Source organism: Ovis canadensis, chromosome 19, assembly GCF_042477335.2.
Source record: "Ovis canadensis isolate MfBH-ARS-UI-01 breed Bighorn chromosome 19, ARS-UI_OviCan_v2, whole genome shotgun sequence".
Taxonomy (NCBI): Eukaryota; Metazoa; Chordata; class Mammalia; order Artiodactyla; family Bovidae; genus Ovis; species Ovis canadensis.
This window is the reverse complement of record NC_091263.1, coordinates 57984635-58003006: the sequence shown is the minus strand read 5'-3', so window position 1 is coordinate 58003006 and position 18372 is coordinate 57984635. Positions and strand designations below refer to the sequence as shown.

Sequence of the window (18372 nt, the reverse complement as noted above, 5' to 3'; positions counted from 1 at the left end):
TACAGCTGTAGGATCAGAGATAAAATCACAATCACGTAGCCCGTTGAGTGGCTCCAGTAAAGAATGGCTTTCATGAACACTGCTCTGCCCATTCTGAGCTCTACCTTAGCCAGTGGGTGAGTGGAAGAGTTGGGGTATCTTTTCGCAGCAACCTGCCTCCTAGCAGCCCCCACCTAATCTCAAAATCTCAGGGCAGGGCTGCCTGGTGGGGCCCCTGGGCCTGCAAAACACCTCTGCCTTTTGCCACCCCTTTGGAGGAAGGCCAGCTCTCCCAACACCCCTCTGTCACCCTCCCCGCCAGAGTAGGCTTTCTCTCAGCACCCCACCCACGTGGTCCCGAGGACCTCTGCAGTCAGGGCTGGCAGAGGAGGGTGAACCCTCCCACTTCTCCAGGGAGCTCCTGAGAGAACCAGCTCTGCTTCCTCTAGCGGGTGGAGACAGAGCAAATATTCTCAGTTATATTTTGCTTCTCTTTCTTTCTGGCAGGGTGTGGACACTGGTGTAAAATTACAACCGAGAAGACCCCCAGCCTAGGGGAAAGGTGCATCTGGTGAGAATGGAAATTCACTTTGTAAGTCCTGGTTCTTCGTCTCTGTTCCCTTTGGAAAGTGGGCTTCTAAACCTGGAACTTTCAGACTTCACTGTTTGATGTCTGTGACAATAATAGCAGTATCAGCCCTCTCAGCTGACATGTACATACTAAGTGTTATACGTGTAGTTTCTCATTTGTCAGAAAGTCCTAGGAGGTACACTGTTAATGTAAGTTACAGCTGAAGAAACAAAATCAGGGTAGCTGCAGGTCCCTGCTCTTAATCATGATTACTATATAGTCTTTCTTAGCCCTTCCTTAGAGTCTAATTTCTGTCACTCTGTGACCTTAAGTATCTGACTACTCTTCTCAACCTCAGTTTCCTTATCTGTAAAATGGGGATAATAACATCTTCTGGAGTTACTGTAACAATTAAATGAGAATATCAGCACTTAAAAAGCAGAAGCTTCCATTATTATTATTACTATTACTACTATTTTTATTATTTCTATTATTTTTTGTTAAATGAAAGCCTTGTCGACAAAACTGTGGAATGCATTGGTGAAAATGCTCCCTGCAGAAATGCCTGCCCTCTTCTTTTATCAAATGTTGATGGAGAGCCCTTTGAAGACCTCGTGTGCTTCCTCTCCTTGTCACCAAAGCCACTGATTACCCTCCTCCACCATGGTTATGGAGTCCCCTTCACTCCGCATAAACTGTTCCCTTGGGTGTCTCATGATCAGATGTGGAGAATCACCAGACTCATCCTAAGATAGGGACGTCTCAGCTCAGAATGAGGTAGACTAGATATTTATATGTAGAACTTAGTTATCTGTGTCAAGACCTGGTGAAAACAGACATATCTCCTAAGAAAGCAGAACCTTAGTACATTATCAGCTGCTGAGTGAACTGAGTTGATCATATTAGCTCCAGTCTCATCTAGCAGGGAGGAGGTCCCCTTGGGAGTGAGACACTGGCTGATAAGTTTTGATGGATGCCTTTAGGCGGAAGAAAGCTTGAGGAACTAGAAGCCTTGCACATGGGGTAAGCAAGGTTACCCACAGCGCCTTTAGTGAATCTGCTGCTCAGCTTGTGTAGACAAAGACAAGGTCCAGGCTGGGAACAGCATGGTGGCTTTAGGCATAGTACAGACTTTGGCATTAGACCCAGGTTCAAGTCCAGCTTTGTCCAGTCCTTACCAGCTGACCTCCAGCAAATTTCTTCACTTAATCACAAAGAAGGGGAATGATTCTTCCAATAGTTACTGATCCTAACAATGGGCCAGAGCCAAGGCCAGGGCCAGGTAATATCTTCTCTTCCTCAAGACTCTTTTGAGCATTTCCAGTGAGTGAGGCAATCTATCTGAAAAAAGTGCTTCACCTTGTACACAAATGACCCGTTACGTAATGCCTCAACCACACATCTGTGGGCTCCTCCCAGAGCTGGAAGCCCTTGACATCTCTCCATCCTGCCCAACCCCTCTTCCCAACTGGGTCCTTAAAGAATTAGATGTGACTATGGAGAACCAGAGAGAAGACAGCATGAGAAAGACTCCGCCTGATGTTGCTGGCTTTGAAGACAAAGAAAGCAGCCTCCGCCAAGGAATTTGGGAAGTTTCTAGAAGCTGGAAATGGCAAAGAAATGGGTTCTTCCCTAAAGCCTCCAGAAGGGAACGGATCCTGCCAATACCTTGATTTTAGCTCAGTGAGCCCTCTGAGGGACTCTAAACTACAGAAAAGCAAGATAACAGTGTGTGTGTGTGTGTGTGTGTGTGTGTGTGTTTTAAAGACAAAGTTTTGGTAGTTTGTTACAGCAGCATTAAGGAACTAATACACATGGCAAATTACGGTTCATTTCTGCCACCACCATTAGGGTGTTTGTGTTAGATGATTTATACTTTTTTCTTCCATTAGTCTATGAACTCCTCAAGGTTAAATTATAAGTTTGTCTTATTTACCATTTGTTGGCAGGTGCTAAGAAGGCTCATAGGCCTCAGTTAGCAGGCAATCAATAAATACTATGAAGGATAATACTATAATTCATATGTGTTCAGTTAATATGAGAAGGAAAATGTCAATTTCAGGGACTTTCCTGGTTACGGTGGTTAAGAATTCGCCTTCCAGTGCAGGCGACAAATTTCCATCCCTGGTTCGGGACCTAAGATCCCACATTCCACCTGGCAACTAAGCCAGCGCGCCCCGACTACTGAGCCTGTGCTTTGGAGCCTGAGCGCGCCAAGGAAAGGTCCCACATGACGCAACTGAGACCCGAGGCAGCCAAATAAATTTAGTTTTTTAATGTCCATTTCCTTCCCGATGCTCCGAGTGCCTAACACGGAGGCTGTGGACTGTGTTAGTTGCTCAGTCGCGTCCGACTCTGCGCACCCGCGGACTGCAACCCGCCAGGCTTCTCCGTCCCTGGAATTCTCCCGGCAGGAATACTGGAGTGGATTCCCATTCCCTTCTCCAGAGGGACTTCCCAACCCAGGGATCGAATTCTGGCCTCCTGTCTCGCAACCAGATTCTTTGCCGTTTGAGCTACAGGGAAGTCCTTAACACAGAGCCTAGCACACAGCAATAGCTCAGTGAAAGGTTTTATTGAAACTTATTGAACCTGCAGGTGGATGAAATACCCCGCCCCGCCAACCCCTCCCGCGTGACCCATGCCACCGTCCCTGCCCATTCTGTCCAGGTTCCTACCTCTGCACGTCCCCTCACTCTGGCACCGGGTGACCTCCTTGAGAAGCTGGACATCTCCCGCCTAGCTTCCTTTCACCGAGGCTGTGAGCACAGAGCGCGGGGACCCCAGAGGACTTGGACTCCCGGGCCGTAATGCTCGCTTCGAGCGGCAGGGGGCGAGCGTGGCCCGGGAGCGCCCTCCTGAGGGTTGGGACTGGGCGGAGCTTCAGGGGCGGGCCGACGCAGTGCGCAGGCGCGGGGCCAGACGCCTCGCGCGGCCACCGGCAGGCGGGCGCAGAGCAGCCCCAGCTGCGGCTTCGGTAGCAGCGAGTTCGAGCCCCGCTCCCGCTCCGCTTTGGTTTTGCGCTCCCCGCGGCCCTTGGGCCTCCATACGCCAGTCCCCGGCAACTCGCTGCGCATAGCGCTCTTCCCGCCGCCAGAATGCCGGTAACCGAGAAGGACCTGGCGGAGGACGCGCCCTGGAAGAAGATCCAGCAGAACACCTTCACGCGTTGGTGCAACGAGCACCTTAAGTGCGTGAACAAGCGCATAGGGAACCTGCAGACCGACCTGAGCGACGGGCTGCGGCTCATCGCGCTCCTGGAGGTGCTCAGCCAGAAGCACATGTACCGCAAGTACCACCAGCGGCCCACCTTCCGCCAGATGCAGCTGGAGAACGTGTCGGTGGCGCTCGAGTTCCTGGACCGCGAGAGCATCAAGCTCGTGTCCATCGGTGAGTGCCCTGGCCCGGCCGGTACCCCTCGCCCTCCAGCCTGCACCGCGCGTGCGCCCCTGTGGAGGCTGAAGCTCCCCGTCGGGTCCCCCCCCCACCTCCACCGCGCCGAGCAGCCGCGGGCTCCGTGTGGGCTCCGGGGCCGGGGGACGTTGTCCCCCGAGGGCGCGAGGACAAAGGGGACCTAGGCCCCCTCGGGAGATCCATCCTCCAGGGCGCTCTCCTCGTGTGCTCGCTCCCCGCCGTGCGCCGGGGCTGTGCGCCTGTTGGGGGCGGTGGGTTGAAGGTTCGGGTTGAGGCCGCACCGGGAGAGTCGGAGCTGGGGCGTCGCAGCGGGGGCCGGGGGACTGGAAGCCTCAGGTCCGCGGTCCCTGGGGGGTGGAGCCCTCGTCCGGCGCTCCCCGGAGCCCTCGCCCCGCTGCGCCCCGCGGCCGCCGAATGGGCGTTGGCTGGGAGGCCAGGTGGGGAGGCTCCGGGAGGGACTGTTCTCCGAATCCGGGGCCTCCCGCCCAGGTGGAGACGGGGACCTGGCGGTCGCCGGAAGGGGTTTGGGCCCCGAGGTGGGAAGGGGAGCCGCGGGGGTGTGTCTTCCTCGCTCCCAGCTCAGCTCTGGCTGCGCTGTCGCCGCCGAAGGTGTCGTTCGGAGATGGGTGGTGGTCGCAGTAACCGCTGCCTTGTAGGAGCCCCAGCTAGTGCGCGCCGGGCGCCCACAGCCTTCCCAGTCACCTCCCTCCTCGCGCAGCCTGCGAGCGGGGGCGCCGTCAGACCCCTGTTGCAGACGAGGCGGGGCCAGGGCGTTAATGGGCTCGCTCAGGCTAGCGAGGGTCCAGCTGAGAATGGAAGGAAGTGGGTGACAATTAAAGGAGACTTTGCTTTCCTCTCCCCGCCCTCCCCACACCAGGGTCTTCCTGAGAGGGAGGAGGGAGTTGGTGTTGGGTTCCTCTCCCGCGCCTCGCCCCGACCCGCAACGCGGGAGGAAGAGTTGGGGTGAGGTCCCGCCTGTGACCTCGGCTGGTTGAGGGCTTCTGGAAGGGCCACAAGGCGGCTGATGGGTGTGGACTCTGAGGATCGGGGCGAGAGGCGTGGAGTGTGTGTGCCCGCGCGAGTGTGTTGGTGTGCAGAGTGAATGTACACAGAGCATGTGTGTGGAGAGCATGTCACTGTGCAGAGAATGTGTGTGCACCTACACAGGGTGTGTGTGCGTTCTGCCAGGTGAGCCTCTTGCCCGTGAGGAGCTGCCTCAGGTCTCTTCCCCAGGAAAGCAGGCCTGACGCTGGGTGCCGAGGCTGAGTCTCCTCGGCCTCTCCACCGCCCTCCCCCACGCCCGTCAAGGCAGGCAGGGCTGCTTCCGGGACCACCGCCCAGTTAGCCTCCCCATCGGGGGTGGCTTCCCTACCCAGGGAAGCTGTGTGACATGCGGTCGCCTCTGGGGCACCAATCTCCTGTAAGGAGGAAAGGAGAACCTCAGTTTCTCTAGGAATTACTTTCTTTTCAGATTGAATCTCGAGGGCCGGCTGGGCTCAACATGGATCCCTTCTTCTTTGCTTTGAAAATGTGTATTTATTTAATTAACTGAACAAAGAAATTTAAAGTAAACCAGGAGTGTCCGAACATGAAATGAAATCTCTTAAAAAATAAAAAAAAAAACCAAACCACAGTGCTAGAAAATCCTGGACTGCCTACTTTGCCAGCTGTTTACAGAGGCTGCAGCTGCCTCCAGCATGGTTTCCCATCAGTGCCCCGAAATTGAGGGTCTTATTCTAGACTTTGTCTGGCCCCGTACATCTTTCCCCTTAACCCTCATGATTTTCGTTCCTGAACCCAGCCAGGCCACAGCGACTTCTACCGTCCTGGCATTCCAGGGTTAGCTGTCCCTTCCGTGGTTGTGGCCTGTGGACTTTGGCAGTTTCTTGCTATGGACCTCTTCCCACCACAGTCTACACTGTTTTATTTTCTCCTTTTAAATAATTTCTCGGATCATATTCCCCAGAGTGGGATTCCTGGGTTAAAGGGTGCGATCACATTTATGACTCCTGTCATTGGCTGCCTAGTTGTTCTCCAGAAAGATCTTACAGCAAACAGGTTTTCCAGCCTCCGGAGCCTGGAGGGAGAGTTACCAAGGGCCAGGACTCCCTGAGGCGGTAATGCCTGAGGCCTCTTCCCTCTGTTCCTGGGACTGTGCAGGGTAAAGGCCCTTCAGAAAAAAATTCACATCCTGCGAGGACTTCAGTTCAAGCTTTCCCTGCTTATGCTGTGTTGCTTTGTGCTGATGATGACAAATGAGTTCCAACTTGGGACACAGGCTAGGTGTTGAGTGTGTTCTGTTGATGACCCCTCTGATCGCCACCTTGAATCCTTGAGATCTGGTTTCCTTGTCTATGTAATGATCTCTCCACCACTTCCTATTCCAGGCCCAGTGCTTAGAAAATGGTTGTTGTTATTACTGGGGATGGTGGTTAATATTGTCTTCAGTTGAGTCCAACTCTTTGTGACCCTGTGGACTCTAGGCTGCTACTGTGACGCTATGGACTGTACTGCCGCCAGGCTGCTCTGTCCATGGGATTCTCCAGACAAGAACCCTGGAGTGGGCTGCCGTACCATCCTCCAGGGGGTCTTCCTGACTCGGGGACTGAACTTCTGTCTCCTGCACTGGCAGATGGGTTCAAATGGGAGAGGAGCCTGGTAGGCAACAGTCCATGGGGTCCATGGGCTCAGACACAACTGAGCCACTTCATTTTTCACTTTTCTTTACCACTAGCACCACCTGGGAAGCCGGTTAGTATCATTACCTCTATTTAAAGTTAGGGAAACGGGAGTGAAGTAACTTCTTGTGCGGGTCACCCAGCTGGTGAATGTTGACTGGAACCTAGGTCTGACAAGTTGTTCAACTTGAGGCTTAACTGACCTATTTTTCAAGGTCAGAAACAAGTAAAATACAGCCCCATTGTCCCACCAGAGAGCTCATGTGAACACAAAGTTTTGTAACTCTGGGGTGTAGGGGTTATGGTTGGACATCCATACATTGAGCCTCTGACCTTGAACAAAGTGAGGCCTTGGATAAGGGATGAGATTAATCCTCTGAACTGTGAAGAGGGTCCATGAGATGAGGGTCATGTCAGGAAGTGAGCAGAATCCATTTGCATCTTTTTTTGTTTGGTTTGGTTTTTGCATTTCTCTTTCCTCTGTGCTGTGCTCATTTGTGGCTGACTTTTTGCACCCTCGTTGTCTGTAGCCCGCCAGGCTCCTCTGTCCACGGAAGTTTTCAGGCAAGGATACTGGAGTGGGTTGCCATTGCCTTCTCTAGGGGGGGTCTTCCCAACCCAGGCATCAAACCCTCAGCTCTTGCATCTCTTGAATTGGCAGGTGGTTTCTTTACCACTAGCACCAGTGGGAAAGCCCGAGTTTGCAACTTATGTCTTGTTTTGAGGTGAATTTGTTGAGGGAATAGCTGCCCTGTCTTCAGTGGTTTTGTTGTTGTTTGTTTGTTGGAGATCCCTACTACCAATGGGAGAAATCTCACTCCTGTGATCTGGGAAAGTATCTATGCAGGGGTTTGTATACTTTGGATAGCTCCCAACAACATACACTGTGGGAATCATTAGAGTTGGGTATAGGCGCCAGTTGTGTGACGTAGGTGGTCGGATGCTGAGAGCAGTGTGGCTTTTCTGCCTAGAATGCCCTGGCTGTTTATGTTTGTGATTCCTTGTAAGGTGGGCCCATCCTTGGCTTCATCCCAAAGTTGAAGTTCCTTCTTGTACCCTGGGCAGTTCATAATAAGGCCTTAGCATATTTAATTCCAGTTGTCTGCCAGGAGCTGGCAGGTTTATTTACTTGTTTTTCTAAAAGCTTTTCTGATCCTGGGTAGTGCAGCCAACTTGGAGAAGGGGTCTCCCAACCCAGGAATGACAGTCCGGGTAGCCTAGCAGTTTGGGTGGTGTGTTTTGGTTTGATCCTTTATATAAAGGAATTCTTTCCTTTTTAATGGATGTGGTCTGACCCTGATGTTTGCTTAAAGTGCCTGTGCCAGGCCAGCACCCCAGAATAGGTAGGGTGCATGTTCCTAAGACCTCCGGTCACTGGGCAGAATTTCCAGGGTGGTAGGTCACTCACTCTATTTTCTTTCCTTTCGTCCCATTCCCACCAAAATAATGTACAAATAATACTAAATTCTGCTCTGTCCTGTAAATAGTTGGCAAATACCGGTGTGTCTTTCAGGCAGTGTAGTTCACATCTAGAAAGAAAAAGAAAGTGTTAGTTGCTCAGTCCTGTCTGACTCATTGCAACCCCATGGACTGTAGCCTGCCAGGCTCCTCTGTCCGAGGCTCCTCTGTCTGTGGGATTTCCTAGGCAAGAATACTAGAGTGGGTTGCCATTTCTTTCTCCCAGGGATTGAACCCAGGTCTTCTGCATTGCAGGTAGATTCTTTACCATCTGAGTCACTAGTTCACATCTAGGAAAGGCTTAAAAAGCAGCAAGATAGCAGGCTTCCTGAGAAGTTTCTGGGCTACTTGTAACAACGTAACGCATTAGTGTCAGTTTGTTAAGAGCTAGGATTCTTGGTTCAAATCCTACTTGCCACTAAGTAGCGATTAAGAAACTTCTGTGCCTTGGTTTGCTTATAGCTTAAATCTGGATAATAGCTACTCCTTAAAAGGTTGTTGTAAAAACTAAACAAGTTAATATTTTTTAAAGTGCTCAGAGCAGTTCATGGCACATGAACTGTTGGTGCTATGTGTTTGGTTAAATAAATAAAGTGCTGTCCAATAATATTCTCAAAAGTCACACTGGAGAGTTTGCACACTGAAAGGACATTTAAAATTGACACCATGCTGGGGAGACCAGCTTGTTTGGCTAATGGCGATTCCTGTTGCTCTAATAGGGTTATGGATTGCCCAGAGGGTGTCCCCTCCTTCGCAGGGGGTGACCTCTGGTTGTGTTATGATTTTTTGCCTCCAGGACCCATTCATTCCAGCTTTGTTTCTGAGAGCTGGACAGGAGTTTGGAGTGGCTGGTCATTCCAGTCTCCCACCCGTTCAGGAATCTCAGGGCCAAATCATTTCCAGATGGTAGTTAGACGTCTGCAAGCTCCTCCAGCAATGGTGGGGCCAGCATGCCAGTCAGCAGCTGCCTTCTTTCTTGGAGAGTCTGTGCTGAAGGAGAGCTTTGATTTGGAGCCAAATTATGTCTCCCGGGCACTCCCTCTTCACTCCCCACCCGGGGAGGGGGTCCTGATTCTGTGCTGTGAAGCTGTATCATGGGTTAGTCAAGGATGGCTGCCTTGCTCCTTGGGCAGCAGCTGCTCAGGTCGGAGCCTTGGGGCCCCCCAGTTTTTCTCCGTTGGCTCCATGGCCAGGGTACTGCACCACCCTGCTTCCTCTATAAATGGCCTTCAGGGTAGCACATGCCTGGAGCTGTTTCTCACCGTCATTCTGACCCATAACAGTTGTGCAACTCTGGTCCACTGCAGGAACCTTTCTGAGCCTCAGAAAGGTTTGTAAAACGGAGGCGAATGATGGTTCCTATCATAGCTTTGATTTAAGTTACATAGCATTCGAGTTAAGCTACAGCATAATGCTGGTGTTGTCATTATTACTATAGTGGATTTGTCTCATCCTCAATCTGTTCTCTGGCCAGTCCTGCCACTGTCAAACGGTGTGTCAGTTATGCCCCTCCCTCCAGCGTGGAATTTCCAAGGTGCCTCTCAAAATCCTTTCTCTCTTCCTTTCCTCATTTAACCAGCATATGAAAGACCAGCCCTGAACCAGGCTAGGTGCTAGGGCCACAGGAATATAATGAGAGTCATGTCCCTGGCTTGCCCTACTGCTCAGCACAGAGGAGAGACAAGTCACCAGGGAGTGTCCTTCTCAAACCTTCAGGCACACACAAATCACCTGGGAACTTGAAAATGGGGGCCCGTTTAAAATGTCAGCCTGACCCACTAGATTAGGGGTGAACTCTGAATTCTGGTCTTCCAGTTGGCTCCCAGTTGTCACTGTCTGCAGACCACCATTTAATAGTAAGGACTAAGATGAGAAGCCCTCTGAGGAGGAAGAGCACCTTCCATCAGGCTAGACTGGGTAGTTTGGAGGGCTTCCTGGAGGAAGGGGCTGTTGTGCTAAAACCTAAAGCCTGACTATAATTCGTCAGGTGAGCCCAGAAGTAGAAGAGTGTGTCAGGTGGAGATCGGAGGGGTGGTGGAGAGGTAGGCAGGGGCTGGCTCACAGAGGACCCTTTGAGGCTAGAGGTTGCCAGTAGAGCATCTTCGTTTAGGGAGCCTGGGGTAGGGTAAGTGAACCCAGCTGAAATGGCCCAGCTAATCTGAGGATCTCTTCACTGTTGCTCCAGTTACTCCTATCAGAAAAGAAAAAAAATTGAATGTACCCCTTTCTCATATGCATATGTTTATAAGCTGTATACATATACCACAGTCAGTCTGTATATTAAATGTTATTAAAGTTTAGTTTCTTTTTAGGTAGCAAATCCAAATAGAAGATCGGGTTTTTCTCCTGCTGTAATGGATTATCTTTTGCATCCCTGGGGTGCATATACCCTGCTTGGGGGCCCCTGACAGCTTGCATATCTATATTTCCTTTTCCTTTTCCCCCCATATTGTTATTAATCTGTGTTTGTCTATTTTGTAAAAGTTTATTTGACTGCTCCAGGTCAGGATCTTTGGATGTGGCGGGTGAACTCTTAGCAGAATGTGGAATCTAGTCCCCTGACCAGGGATTGAACTCGGGCCCCTGCATTGGGAACTCAGAGTTTTAGCCACTGGACCACCAGGAAAGTCCCTGCATTTAGTTTTCATCTTTACTTTTTCTCCATTAAAGAGGTAGATCTATAATTATAACCTCTTCCCCCCAACAAATTGAACCAAATGATTAAATCCAACTGGATGAGCCATTTCCATCTAATTGTGTGGTATTCCCTGCTCTTAAAAAAAGATTAAAAACTGTCTTTCATGACGTTCTAGGCTTCCCCAGTGGCTCAAATGGTAAAGAATCTACCTGCAGTGTGGGAGACCTGGGTTCAGTCCCTGGGTCTCGAAGTTCCCCTGGAAAAAGGGAATGAATGGCAGGCTTCCCTGGTGGCTCAGATGGCAAAAGAATCCACCTGCAATGTGGGAGACCTGAGTTCGATCCCCGGGTTAGGAAGATCCCCTGGAGGAGGGCATGGCAACCCACTCTAGTATTCTTGCCTGGAGAATTCTATGGACAGAGGAGTCTGGTGGGCTACAGTCCATGGGGTCACAAAGAGTTGGACACTGCTGAGTGACCAAGTAACACTTTATGATGTTCTGCTACAAGCCGTCTTACGTCGCTGTTGTAAATCTAGTTATGCATTAAACATGTTGGATAATCGCCAAATGGACTCACGTTATTGTATGATAAACAGCAGTACTTTCTTCTGGGTCTGGGAAAGCGGCCTTGAATGTATAAGGTGCCTGACTACTTTTCTTCAGAAATTGAGTCCATCTTCTGGGAAGAGAGTCTATTTTGGCAGAGTATTGACTTCCTCCTCCCCCCATCATCCAGTCTTGGCCCAGGCAGACAGCCTGGCCCGGAGGACACCTGTGCCCCTCTGCTCTTGGCACGAATGCCCACCATGATGCCCGTCATGTGCCAAATGTTGCTGTGTGCACACGTATCTCTAACATAAGACCTAGTGTCTCCCTGCGCCTGTTGTGTGCTAAGCGTCATCCTGAGTGCCTTGCTTCGATTACTTCTAATCCTCATTATGAACCCTGCATAGACAGTGGCTTTATGTCTATTTCCAAGTTATAGATGAGAAAACTGAGGCTCAACCCTACCTCACTTCACATGCCAGTCATGATCCTTGCCTGCATTAAGCTGTAGTTTTTGTTTTGTAGTGTCAAAGTTGGGTCCCACACTCATAAAATAGATACATTGTTTAATTGCTAAGTCATGTCTGACTCTTTTTCAGCCATATGGACTGTAGCCTGTCAGACTCCTTTGTCCATGGGATTTGCCAGGCAAGAATATTGGGGTGGGTTGCCGTTGCCTTCTTTAGGGGAACTCCCCAACCCAGGGATTGAACCCACATCTCCTGCATTAACAGGTGAGCCCTTTACTGCTGAGCCACCGAGGAAGCCCGCAAATGTTATAGTGAGAGATTTTCCACTGCTTTACTCCTGTTCATTTCTGTTTTATTTAAAACACTTTTATTTTACTTGAACATTTGGACTTGGTTAGTGTGAAATTGAAATTTCCTTCTATAAAACACAGCTTTGGGGGGCCCATTTGCCTTACCTCTTCTGGCACCATAAAGCTTTCATGGGGGTCTTCTTTCCAGTTCTTGGAGACAGCTCTCTGGTTCTTTCCTGCCTTTTTTCGGTTTTCAGGGGCAGTGGTTTCACTGCAGGTCTGGACAGCAGGGACCAGCTGAAGGTCTTCTTAGGGGAGCCAGGCAGGGCTTTCTTTGCGAGGCCTGGAAGTCAGCAGCGTGGAGGAGGCTGCCTCCTGGCTGCAGTCCTGTGGGGCTTGCAGTGCCCACCACCTGTGAGGGTATATGGGTGGGGTTTGCTGAGACCCAGCTATCCTGGGAGATCCTTGGTGACAGTCGACACTGGCACAGCTGTGCTTTGTCAGCAGTGACCTCACCCCACATCCTTGCCTTCTGCTACCTGTAAACATTAACTGGCAGGGGCAGCAGGGTGGAGGTGGGGCGTTGGGTTGCGATTGCCGCTGAGCAGAACTTTTCTTTCCTGGCTGGCACTCAGCCTGTATCAGTCAAGCAGCCCTGGTACAAACCTCCAATCCAAGCCAGCGGTTCCTTGCTCATATTCAAGGAGCCTGGGGGGCAGGCCCCTTGCTACACCACCAGGGCACCAAGCCGTGTGCTCCAGGACTGCATTTGTGTCCCTAAGGGGCTTCTCCTGCAGTTCAGCTCCTGAGCGATCAAACTGGTCTTGCCGGCCGTCTCTAGGTGCTCAGCCTCCCCAGAAATTGCAGGGCTGGCTTGTTGAAAGGTCTGGGCGTTAACACAACACTCCTGTTCGCCCTCTCTGAAGGCCCTTTATGCTGGCATGAATTCCTTTTCTCATGGAGATCTGAAAGCTCTTTTGACTAAATGGGTCACCTTTCTGGGTATTTTCATAAGGCTGGTCAGCTTTTGCCACGCCAGACAACTTTTCTGGAATTTCCGTTTAGATATAAAGGCAACCAAAGAGGTTGGAATTATTTGGAACCCCGTGTGGAATTTTGGCTTTTGAGCTATAGGGAAATGGGTGGGGACTGTGGCAGGGACTGTGTAAATTCCCCGCGTCCCATAAATTAAGATTTTGAGATTAGCAGAGGCAGGCAGCGGTCAGCTTTCCTTCAACAAACAGGAGTGGTGCGGCTTTCTGCCTCGTGCTTATGGTGACCCAGGCAGAGGCAGGCCTCCCATGTAGCTGGGGGTATGAAAGGAGTCTCAGTGACTAGAATCAGATTCCTCCATCTCCCCTGCAGCCCCGAAGAAAATAACCAAGTTCTTATCATGCTGGTACTGCACTGCTTGTGCGCACCTCCCTGAAGTGATTTATCAGATATTCTGGGAAAACAAGAATTATTTGGCATTCTACAGCCTGCTGGGAGCACAGCTTAGACTGGTGCTTTTTTTTTTCCTCCTGTGCTGGGCCTTCATAGCAGCACGGGGCTTTCTCTAGTTGCAGCGCACCAGCTTCTCGTTGTGCTGGGTTCTCTTGTCGTGGAACGTGGGCTCTAGAGGGCAGGGTTGGTAGCTGTGGCACATGGGCTTAGTTGCCCCCTGGCATGCGGGATCTTCTCAGACCAGGGATCGAACCTGTGTCCCCTACATTGACAGGCAGGTTCTTAATCCCTGGATCACCAGGGAGGTCCAGCTTGATACTTCATGCACAGGAACAAAGTGATTGTTCCCTCAGTGGGGTAAAGCAAGCCAGAGGAGGAGGACCAGGCCCTGCCGTCCCAGGGGTCCTCAGGTTCTGAGGCCTTGGGGCTCCAACCCTAAAGGACCTTTGTGACTTGGCAGTTCTGTTAATTGAACAGAGTTAGTTCTGGGTTCTGTTTACAAGATTCCTTGTCAGAAGAGGCAGAGGCTGGAAGACCGAGGGTGTGCTGCTGGTGGGACTGGGGGCTGCTCAGTGCAGCTTCCAGCCATCCCAGGGCAGAACCCAGAAAGTGGTCTGGGAGAAGGAACCTTGGTGGATCCTGGCTTGCAAGCACCTGGGCCGTTCCACATCTCCACTAAAGGAGGCAAGCAAGCTGGTACTTGAGGAATGCCTCTTCTGCTGGGAAGTCCTTTATAGGAAGTGATCGAGGTGTCATGTTACGCTTCCAGTGGGGCACACATCTCTTACCAAAATCGCCTCTCCTTTTCTTAGGACTTTTTTTTGAAAGCCGTGGGGAGTCACAGCCAAGGTGGGGGGGCACCCACCGCTCCCCCCTCCCCTGGCGCCCTTCCAGTTCATAGCTTACTGAGCTGTGTTGGTCTCCTAACTTGCCTGTCTTGTTCTCCTACTGGGTGACAACTGCTCCAGGTCAGGCGCTATCTCTTATTTACCTCTGGGGCTCTGAGCTTGGCTTTTAGTAGGAATATAATAAATAACTTATCGAATAAATAAACAACCTCCAGCATAGATGGGTTGAATAGTAAGTTTAGTACTTTGACTTGTTTGCAGCGTATTTGCTTTCAAAAAATGTGTGAGCATCAGGCTACAGAGAAATGGGAGTTACGTGCAGTGGACAGTTGGATCTGGGGTCCAGTAGAACACCGCAGTTTTGGGGACAGTGAGGAGTAGTCGCTCAGTCGTGTCTGACTCTTTGCGACCCCGTGGATTGGATCCTGCCAGGCTCCTCTGTCCATGGAATTCTCTGGGCAGGAATACTGGAGTGGGTTGTCATGTCCTCCTCCACGGGATCTTCCCAACCCAGAGATCGAACCCAGGTCTCCTGCATTGCAGGCAGACTCTTTACCATTTGAGCTACCTGGGAAGCCCCAGAATGTTCATCTTTTGGGACAGTGATGCTGAACATAAAGAATTCAGCATTTTGTAGGTTATTTTTCAAACATTCATAATTTACTTCAACTGTTAGAAAACAAAGCGTCTTCCAGCTTGCCATGTGAGAGTCAGAAAAATGAACAAAAGAAGCCACTGAAAGACACTATGATCATAGTAATAGTTTGTTAATAGTAAATATATATTGAGCATGTACTGGTACCAGGCATTGGGATAAATCCTTTTCAATAATGGCTAAATGGAACTCCATTGCAACCCCGAGCTGTGGTTATTGTGGTAACCCCATTACACAGACAAGGAAACTGAGGCACACCCAGTTCAGCCAGTATGTGGCAGGCTGTGACCCTCTCCTGAGATTTCAGTCCCCAAAGGAGGACATGTCAGCTCAGCATGTCTTTGAAACTCACTTCTAACAAGTTGTTTTTTTTTTTTTAATGAAATGAAAAGTTGCATTTGTAGTTCTTTGTTTAAAAAAATTTGGAAATCAAGAACATAGAAATGTAAAGAAAAAATGCATCACCTGTGAAGAATGTTGTCTTTTTTTCTGTTTTTACAGAGTTTTGCTTTCACCTCTCTTTTGCTCAGAATGTGGAAGATGGGATGCATTTTCTTAGGAAAAAGACTGTGGACTGGAAATGTTTTGTGAAATCATTTTGATCATACTGATGGTTGTAACAAGATTCATCCTTGAGTTCTTGCTGAGCTGTGGTCAGCATTAAAATTGGAGGTCTTGGTTGAGGCTCATCCTGGTTTGCAAGTCTCCCTTTGTCTAGAAATATGTTTTGGTCAACCACAGAGTGGGGTGTTGCAGCCACTTCTGTCTCTTAAAAGTTTTTAGGATCAACTTATATTGGGACTGCCAGGGTCTCTTAATAATAGTAATTATCTTTGGTTACATTGTGACCTTGTCTCATGATTAGTCCAGCACAGAAACATGAAACTAAAACATACCTGTTAGTTGCTCAGCTCCCTTAGTTTAGATGTCTCAAATATGCTTGGTAACAATGTAGTTGGTTCAGTCATGGGGGCATGAGCGCCAGGTTGCTTCATTCCTGTCTGACTCTTTGTGACCCCCTGCCTGCCTGTAAACTCTCAGATGTCTGAAAATTGTCTGCAGCCCTGAGTTCTTCATTGGTTTCCTGGAGACATTTTGTCAACAGCCCTCAGGACACCAGACCCCTGGAATCATCCTGTCTTGATCTTGTTTGAGGCAAAGGTGATAGGCTGTAAACCACTTTAAAATATAAATTGAGTCATTTCCTCAGAGTGCTTAAGAGTATGGGTCAGTTAGACCCTGCTACATAATAACTAGGAGACTCGGGACAAGATGCTTGACTTAGCCCAGGTTATGTGCCCCGGGCTATATTAGTACCTGGCTCTTGGTCTTACTGAGGATAAATGATACAGTTCCTGCAAAGCACTTGACCTAGCCCTTGGTGGACACTAAGGGACCTTAAGTGGTGGTTGCTGCCTTCCTCCCTCCTCTTAATTCCTGGGCTAGTGGTGGCCACTTTTGACTGGAGGAAGACATGGCCTAATTATCTTGTAAGGGGAAGGGTGGGTCAAAGAAATTGGTGACTCAGAAATTGGTCAAAGATACCTCGTACCTTTTAGGGTGTTTTTTGACAAAGAAGTAGCCTGGATTTTTGAGGGCAGGAGTCATAGTCCGGTGGCATTTCCTGGTCTTCAGGACAAATATCCCTTAAGAAGCGAAAACAGGTGCCAACTGTTCTTGACACAATCCCTGACTTTCCCTTTCTTCTTGTTTGGCTAGTGTGTGTATATATATATATATAGACTAGCTCCTTTGTCCTCCTTCTGTTCTTTAGCCTTTCTTTTTGTCTCCTAGCATGTCCTTTGCTCCCATTTCTTTCTCTCCTGATACTGCTCTCCTGGAAGTGGCTGTAACACCGTCCAGAGTCCAGGTGACCGCTCATGGGTTTGAGTCTTGACTCTGCCACTTGAGAGCTAGCTGGCTGACCCCAGCTCACTGTTCTGCCTCTTATTGTTGTTCTGTCGCTCTGCTCCTCCTGCTAAGTCGCTTCAGTCGTGTCCGACTCTGTGCGACCCCAGAGACGGCAGCCCACCAGGCTCCCCTGTCCCTGGGATTCTCCAGGGAAGAACACTGGAGTGGGTTGCCATTTCCTTCTCCAATGCATGAAAGTGAAAAGTGAAAGGGAACTCGCTCAGTCATGTCCAACTCTTAGCGACCCCATGGACTGCAGCCCACCAGGCTCCTCCATCCATGGGATTTTCCAGGCAAGAGTACTGGAGTGGGGTGCCATTGCCTTCTCTGCTCAGTCATGTCCAATTCTTTGTGACTCCAAGGACAGCAGCATGCCAGGCTTTCCTGTCCACCACCTCCCACAGCTTGCTCAAACTCATGTCCATTGAGTCGGTGATGCCATCCAATCATCTCATCCTCTGTCATCCCCTCCTCTTCCTGCCTCAGTCTTTCCCAGCATCAGGGTCTTTTCTAATGAGTCAGTTCTTTGCATTAGGTGGCCAAAGTATTGGAGCTTTAGCTTCAGCATCAGTCCTTCCAGTGAATATTCAGGATTTATTTCCTTTGGGATGGACTGGTTGGATCTCCTTGCAGTCCAAAGGACTCTCAAGAGTCTTCTCCAACACCACAGTTCTAAAGCATCAGTTCTTCAGTGCTCAGCTTTCTGTACGGTCCAACCCTCATATCCAACATGACTACTGGCAAAACCATAGCTTTGACTATATGGATCTTTGTTTCCAAAGTAATGTCTCTGCTTTTTAATGTGCTGTCTAGGTCTGTCATACCTTTTCTTCCAGGGAGCAAGCGTCTTTTAATTCCATGGCTGCAGTTACTGCAGTGATTTTGGAGCCCAAGAAAATAGTCTATCACTGTTTCCATTGTTTCCCCATCTATTTGCCATGAAGTGATGGGATCAGATGCCATGATCTTAGTTTTTTGAATGGTGAGTTTTAAGCCAGCATTGCATTATTATACTGAAGCCCTGCCCCTCCCACTAACCCTTTTCAGCCCCTAGTGGGGGAGAAAGAAGAGAAGCCAGTTGTGCTGGAGGGGAGGTGATGCTGACTGCCTTGAACACTTTCCGTCTGAAGCCAAGCAGGTTATCCTAGCTGCTCCCGCAGCCCCAGTCCCACTCTTTCAGCCTGGCTTGTTGGCTGACCCGGCCCTTTGATGTCTGGGATCATGGTGGGACTGCCTGCACCATCTGTCAGGATTTGTGTGGCCCTGGGTGTGGTCTTGAACCCAGAACTGTCTAACCTCTTCTCATGGAGACAGCAACATGTTTTTACAGTAGTTCTTGGAATTGGACTGCTGGGGTGACACCAGCCTGTACAAACAGCATCAAGATTGCCCGAATGGGGTGAGGGAAGGCAGCTGGCACTGCAGACTGTGGCTGCTGAGACCAGGGGATGTGGAGGGTTGGGGGGC

General features: G+C 50.0%; 1 protein-coding gene across 6 annotated transcripts in view; it reads left to right on the top strand.

Annotated features, from left to right (window-relative positions):
• The first annotated feature begins 3470 nt into the window (after window positions 1-3470).
• The window catches only part of FLNB (filamin B), a 139209-nt gene continuing 124307 nt past the window's right edge, over window positions 3471-18372 (top strand). For all 6 annotated transcript variants that reach the window (XR_011250668.1, XM_069560563.1, XM_069560562.1 and 3 more), the window contains exon 1: window positions 3471-3940. Coding sequence is in view for 5 of the 6 variants with exons in the window: in XM_069560563.1 (XP_069416664.1) it covers window positions 3649-3940 (292 nt within the window). In the remaining variant the exon portion in view is untranslated. The remainder of the gene's footprint in view (window positions 3941-18372) is intronic.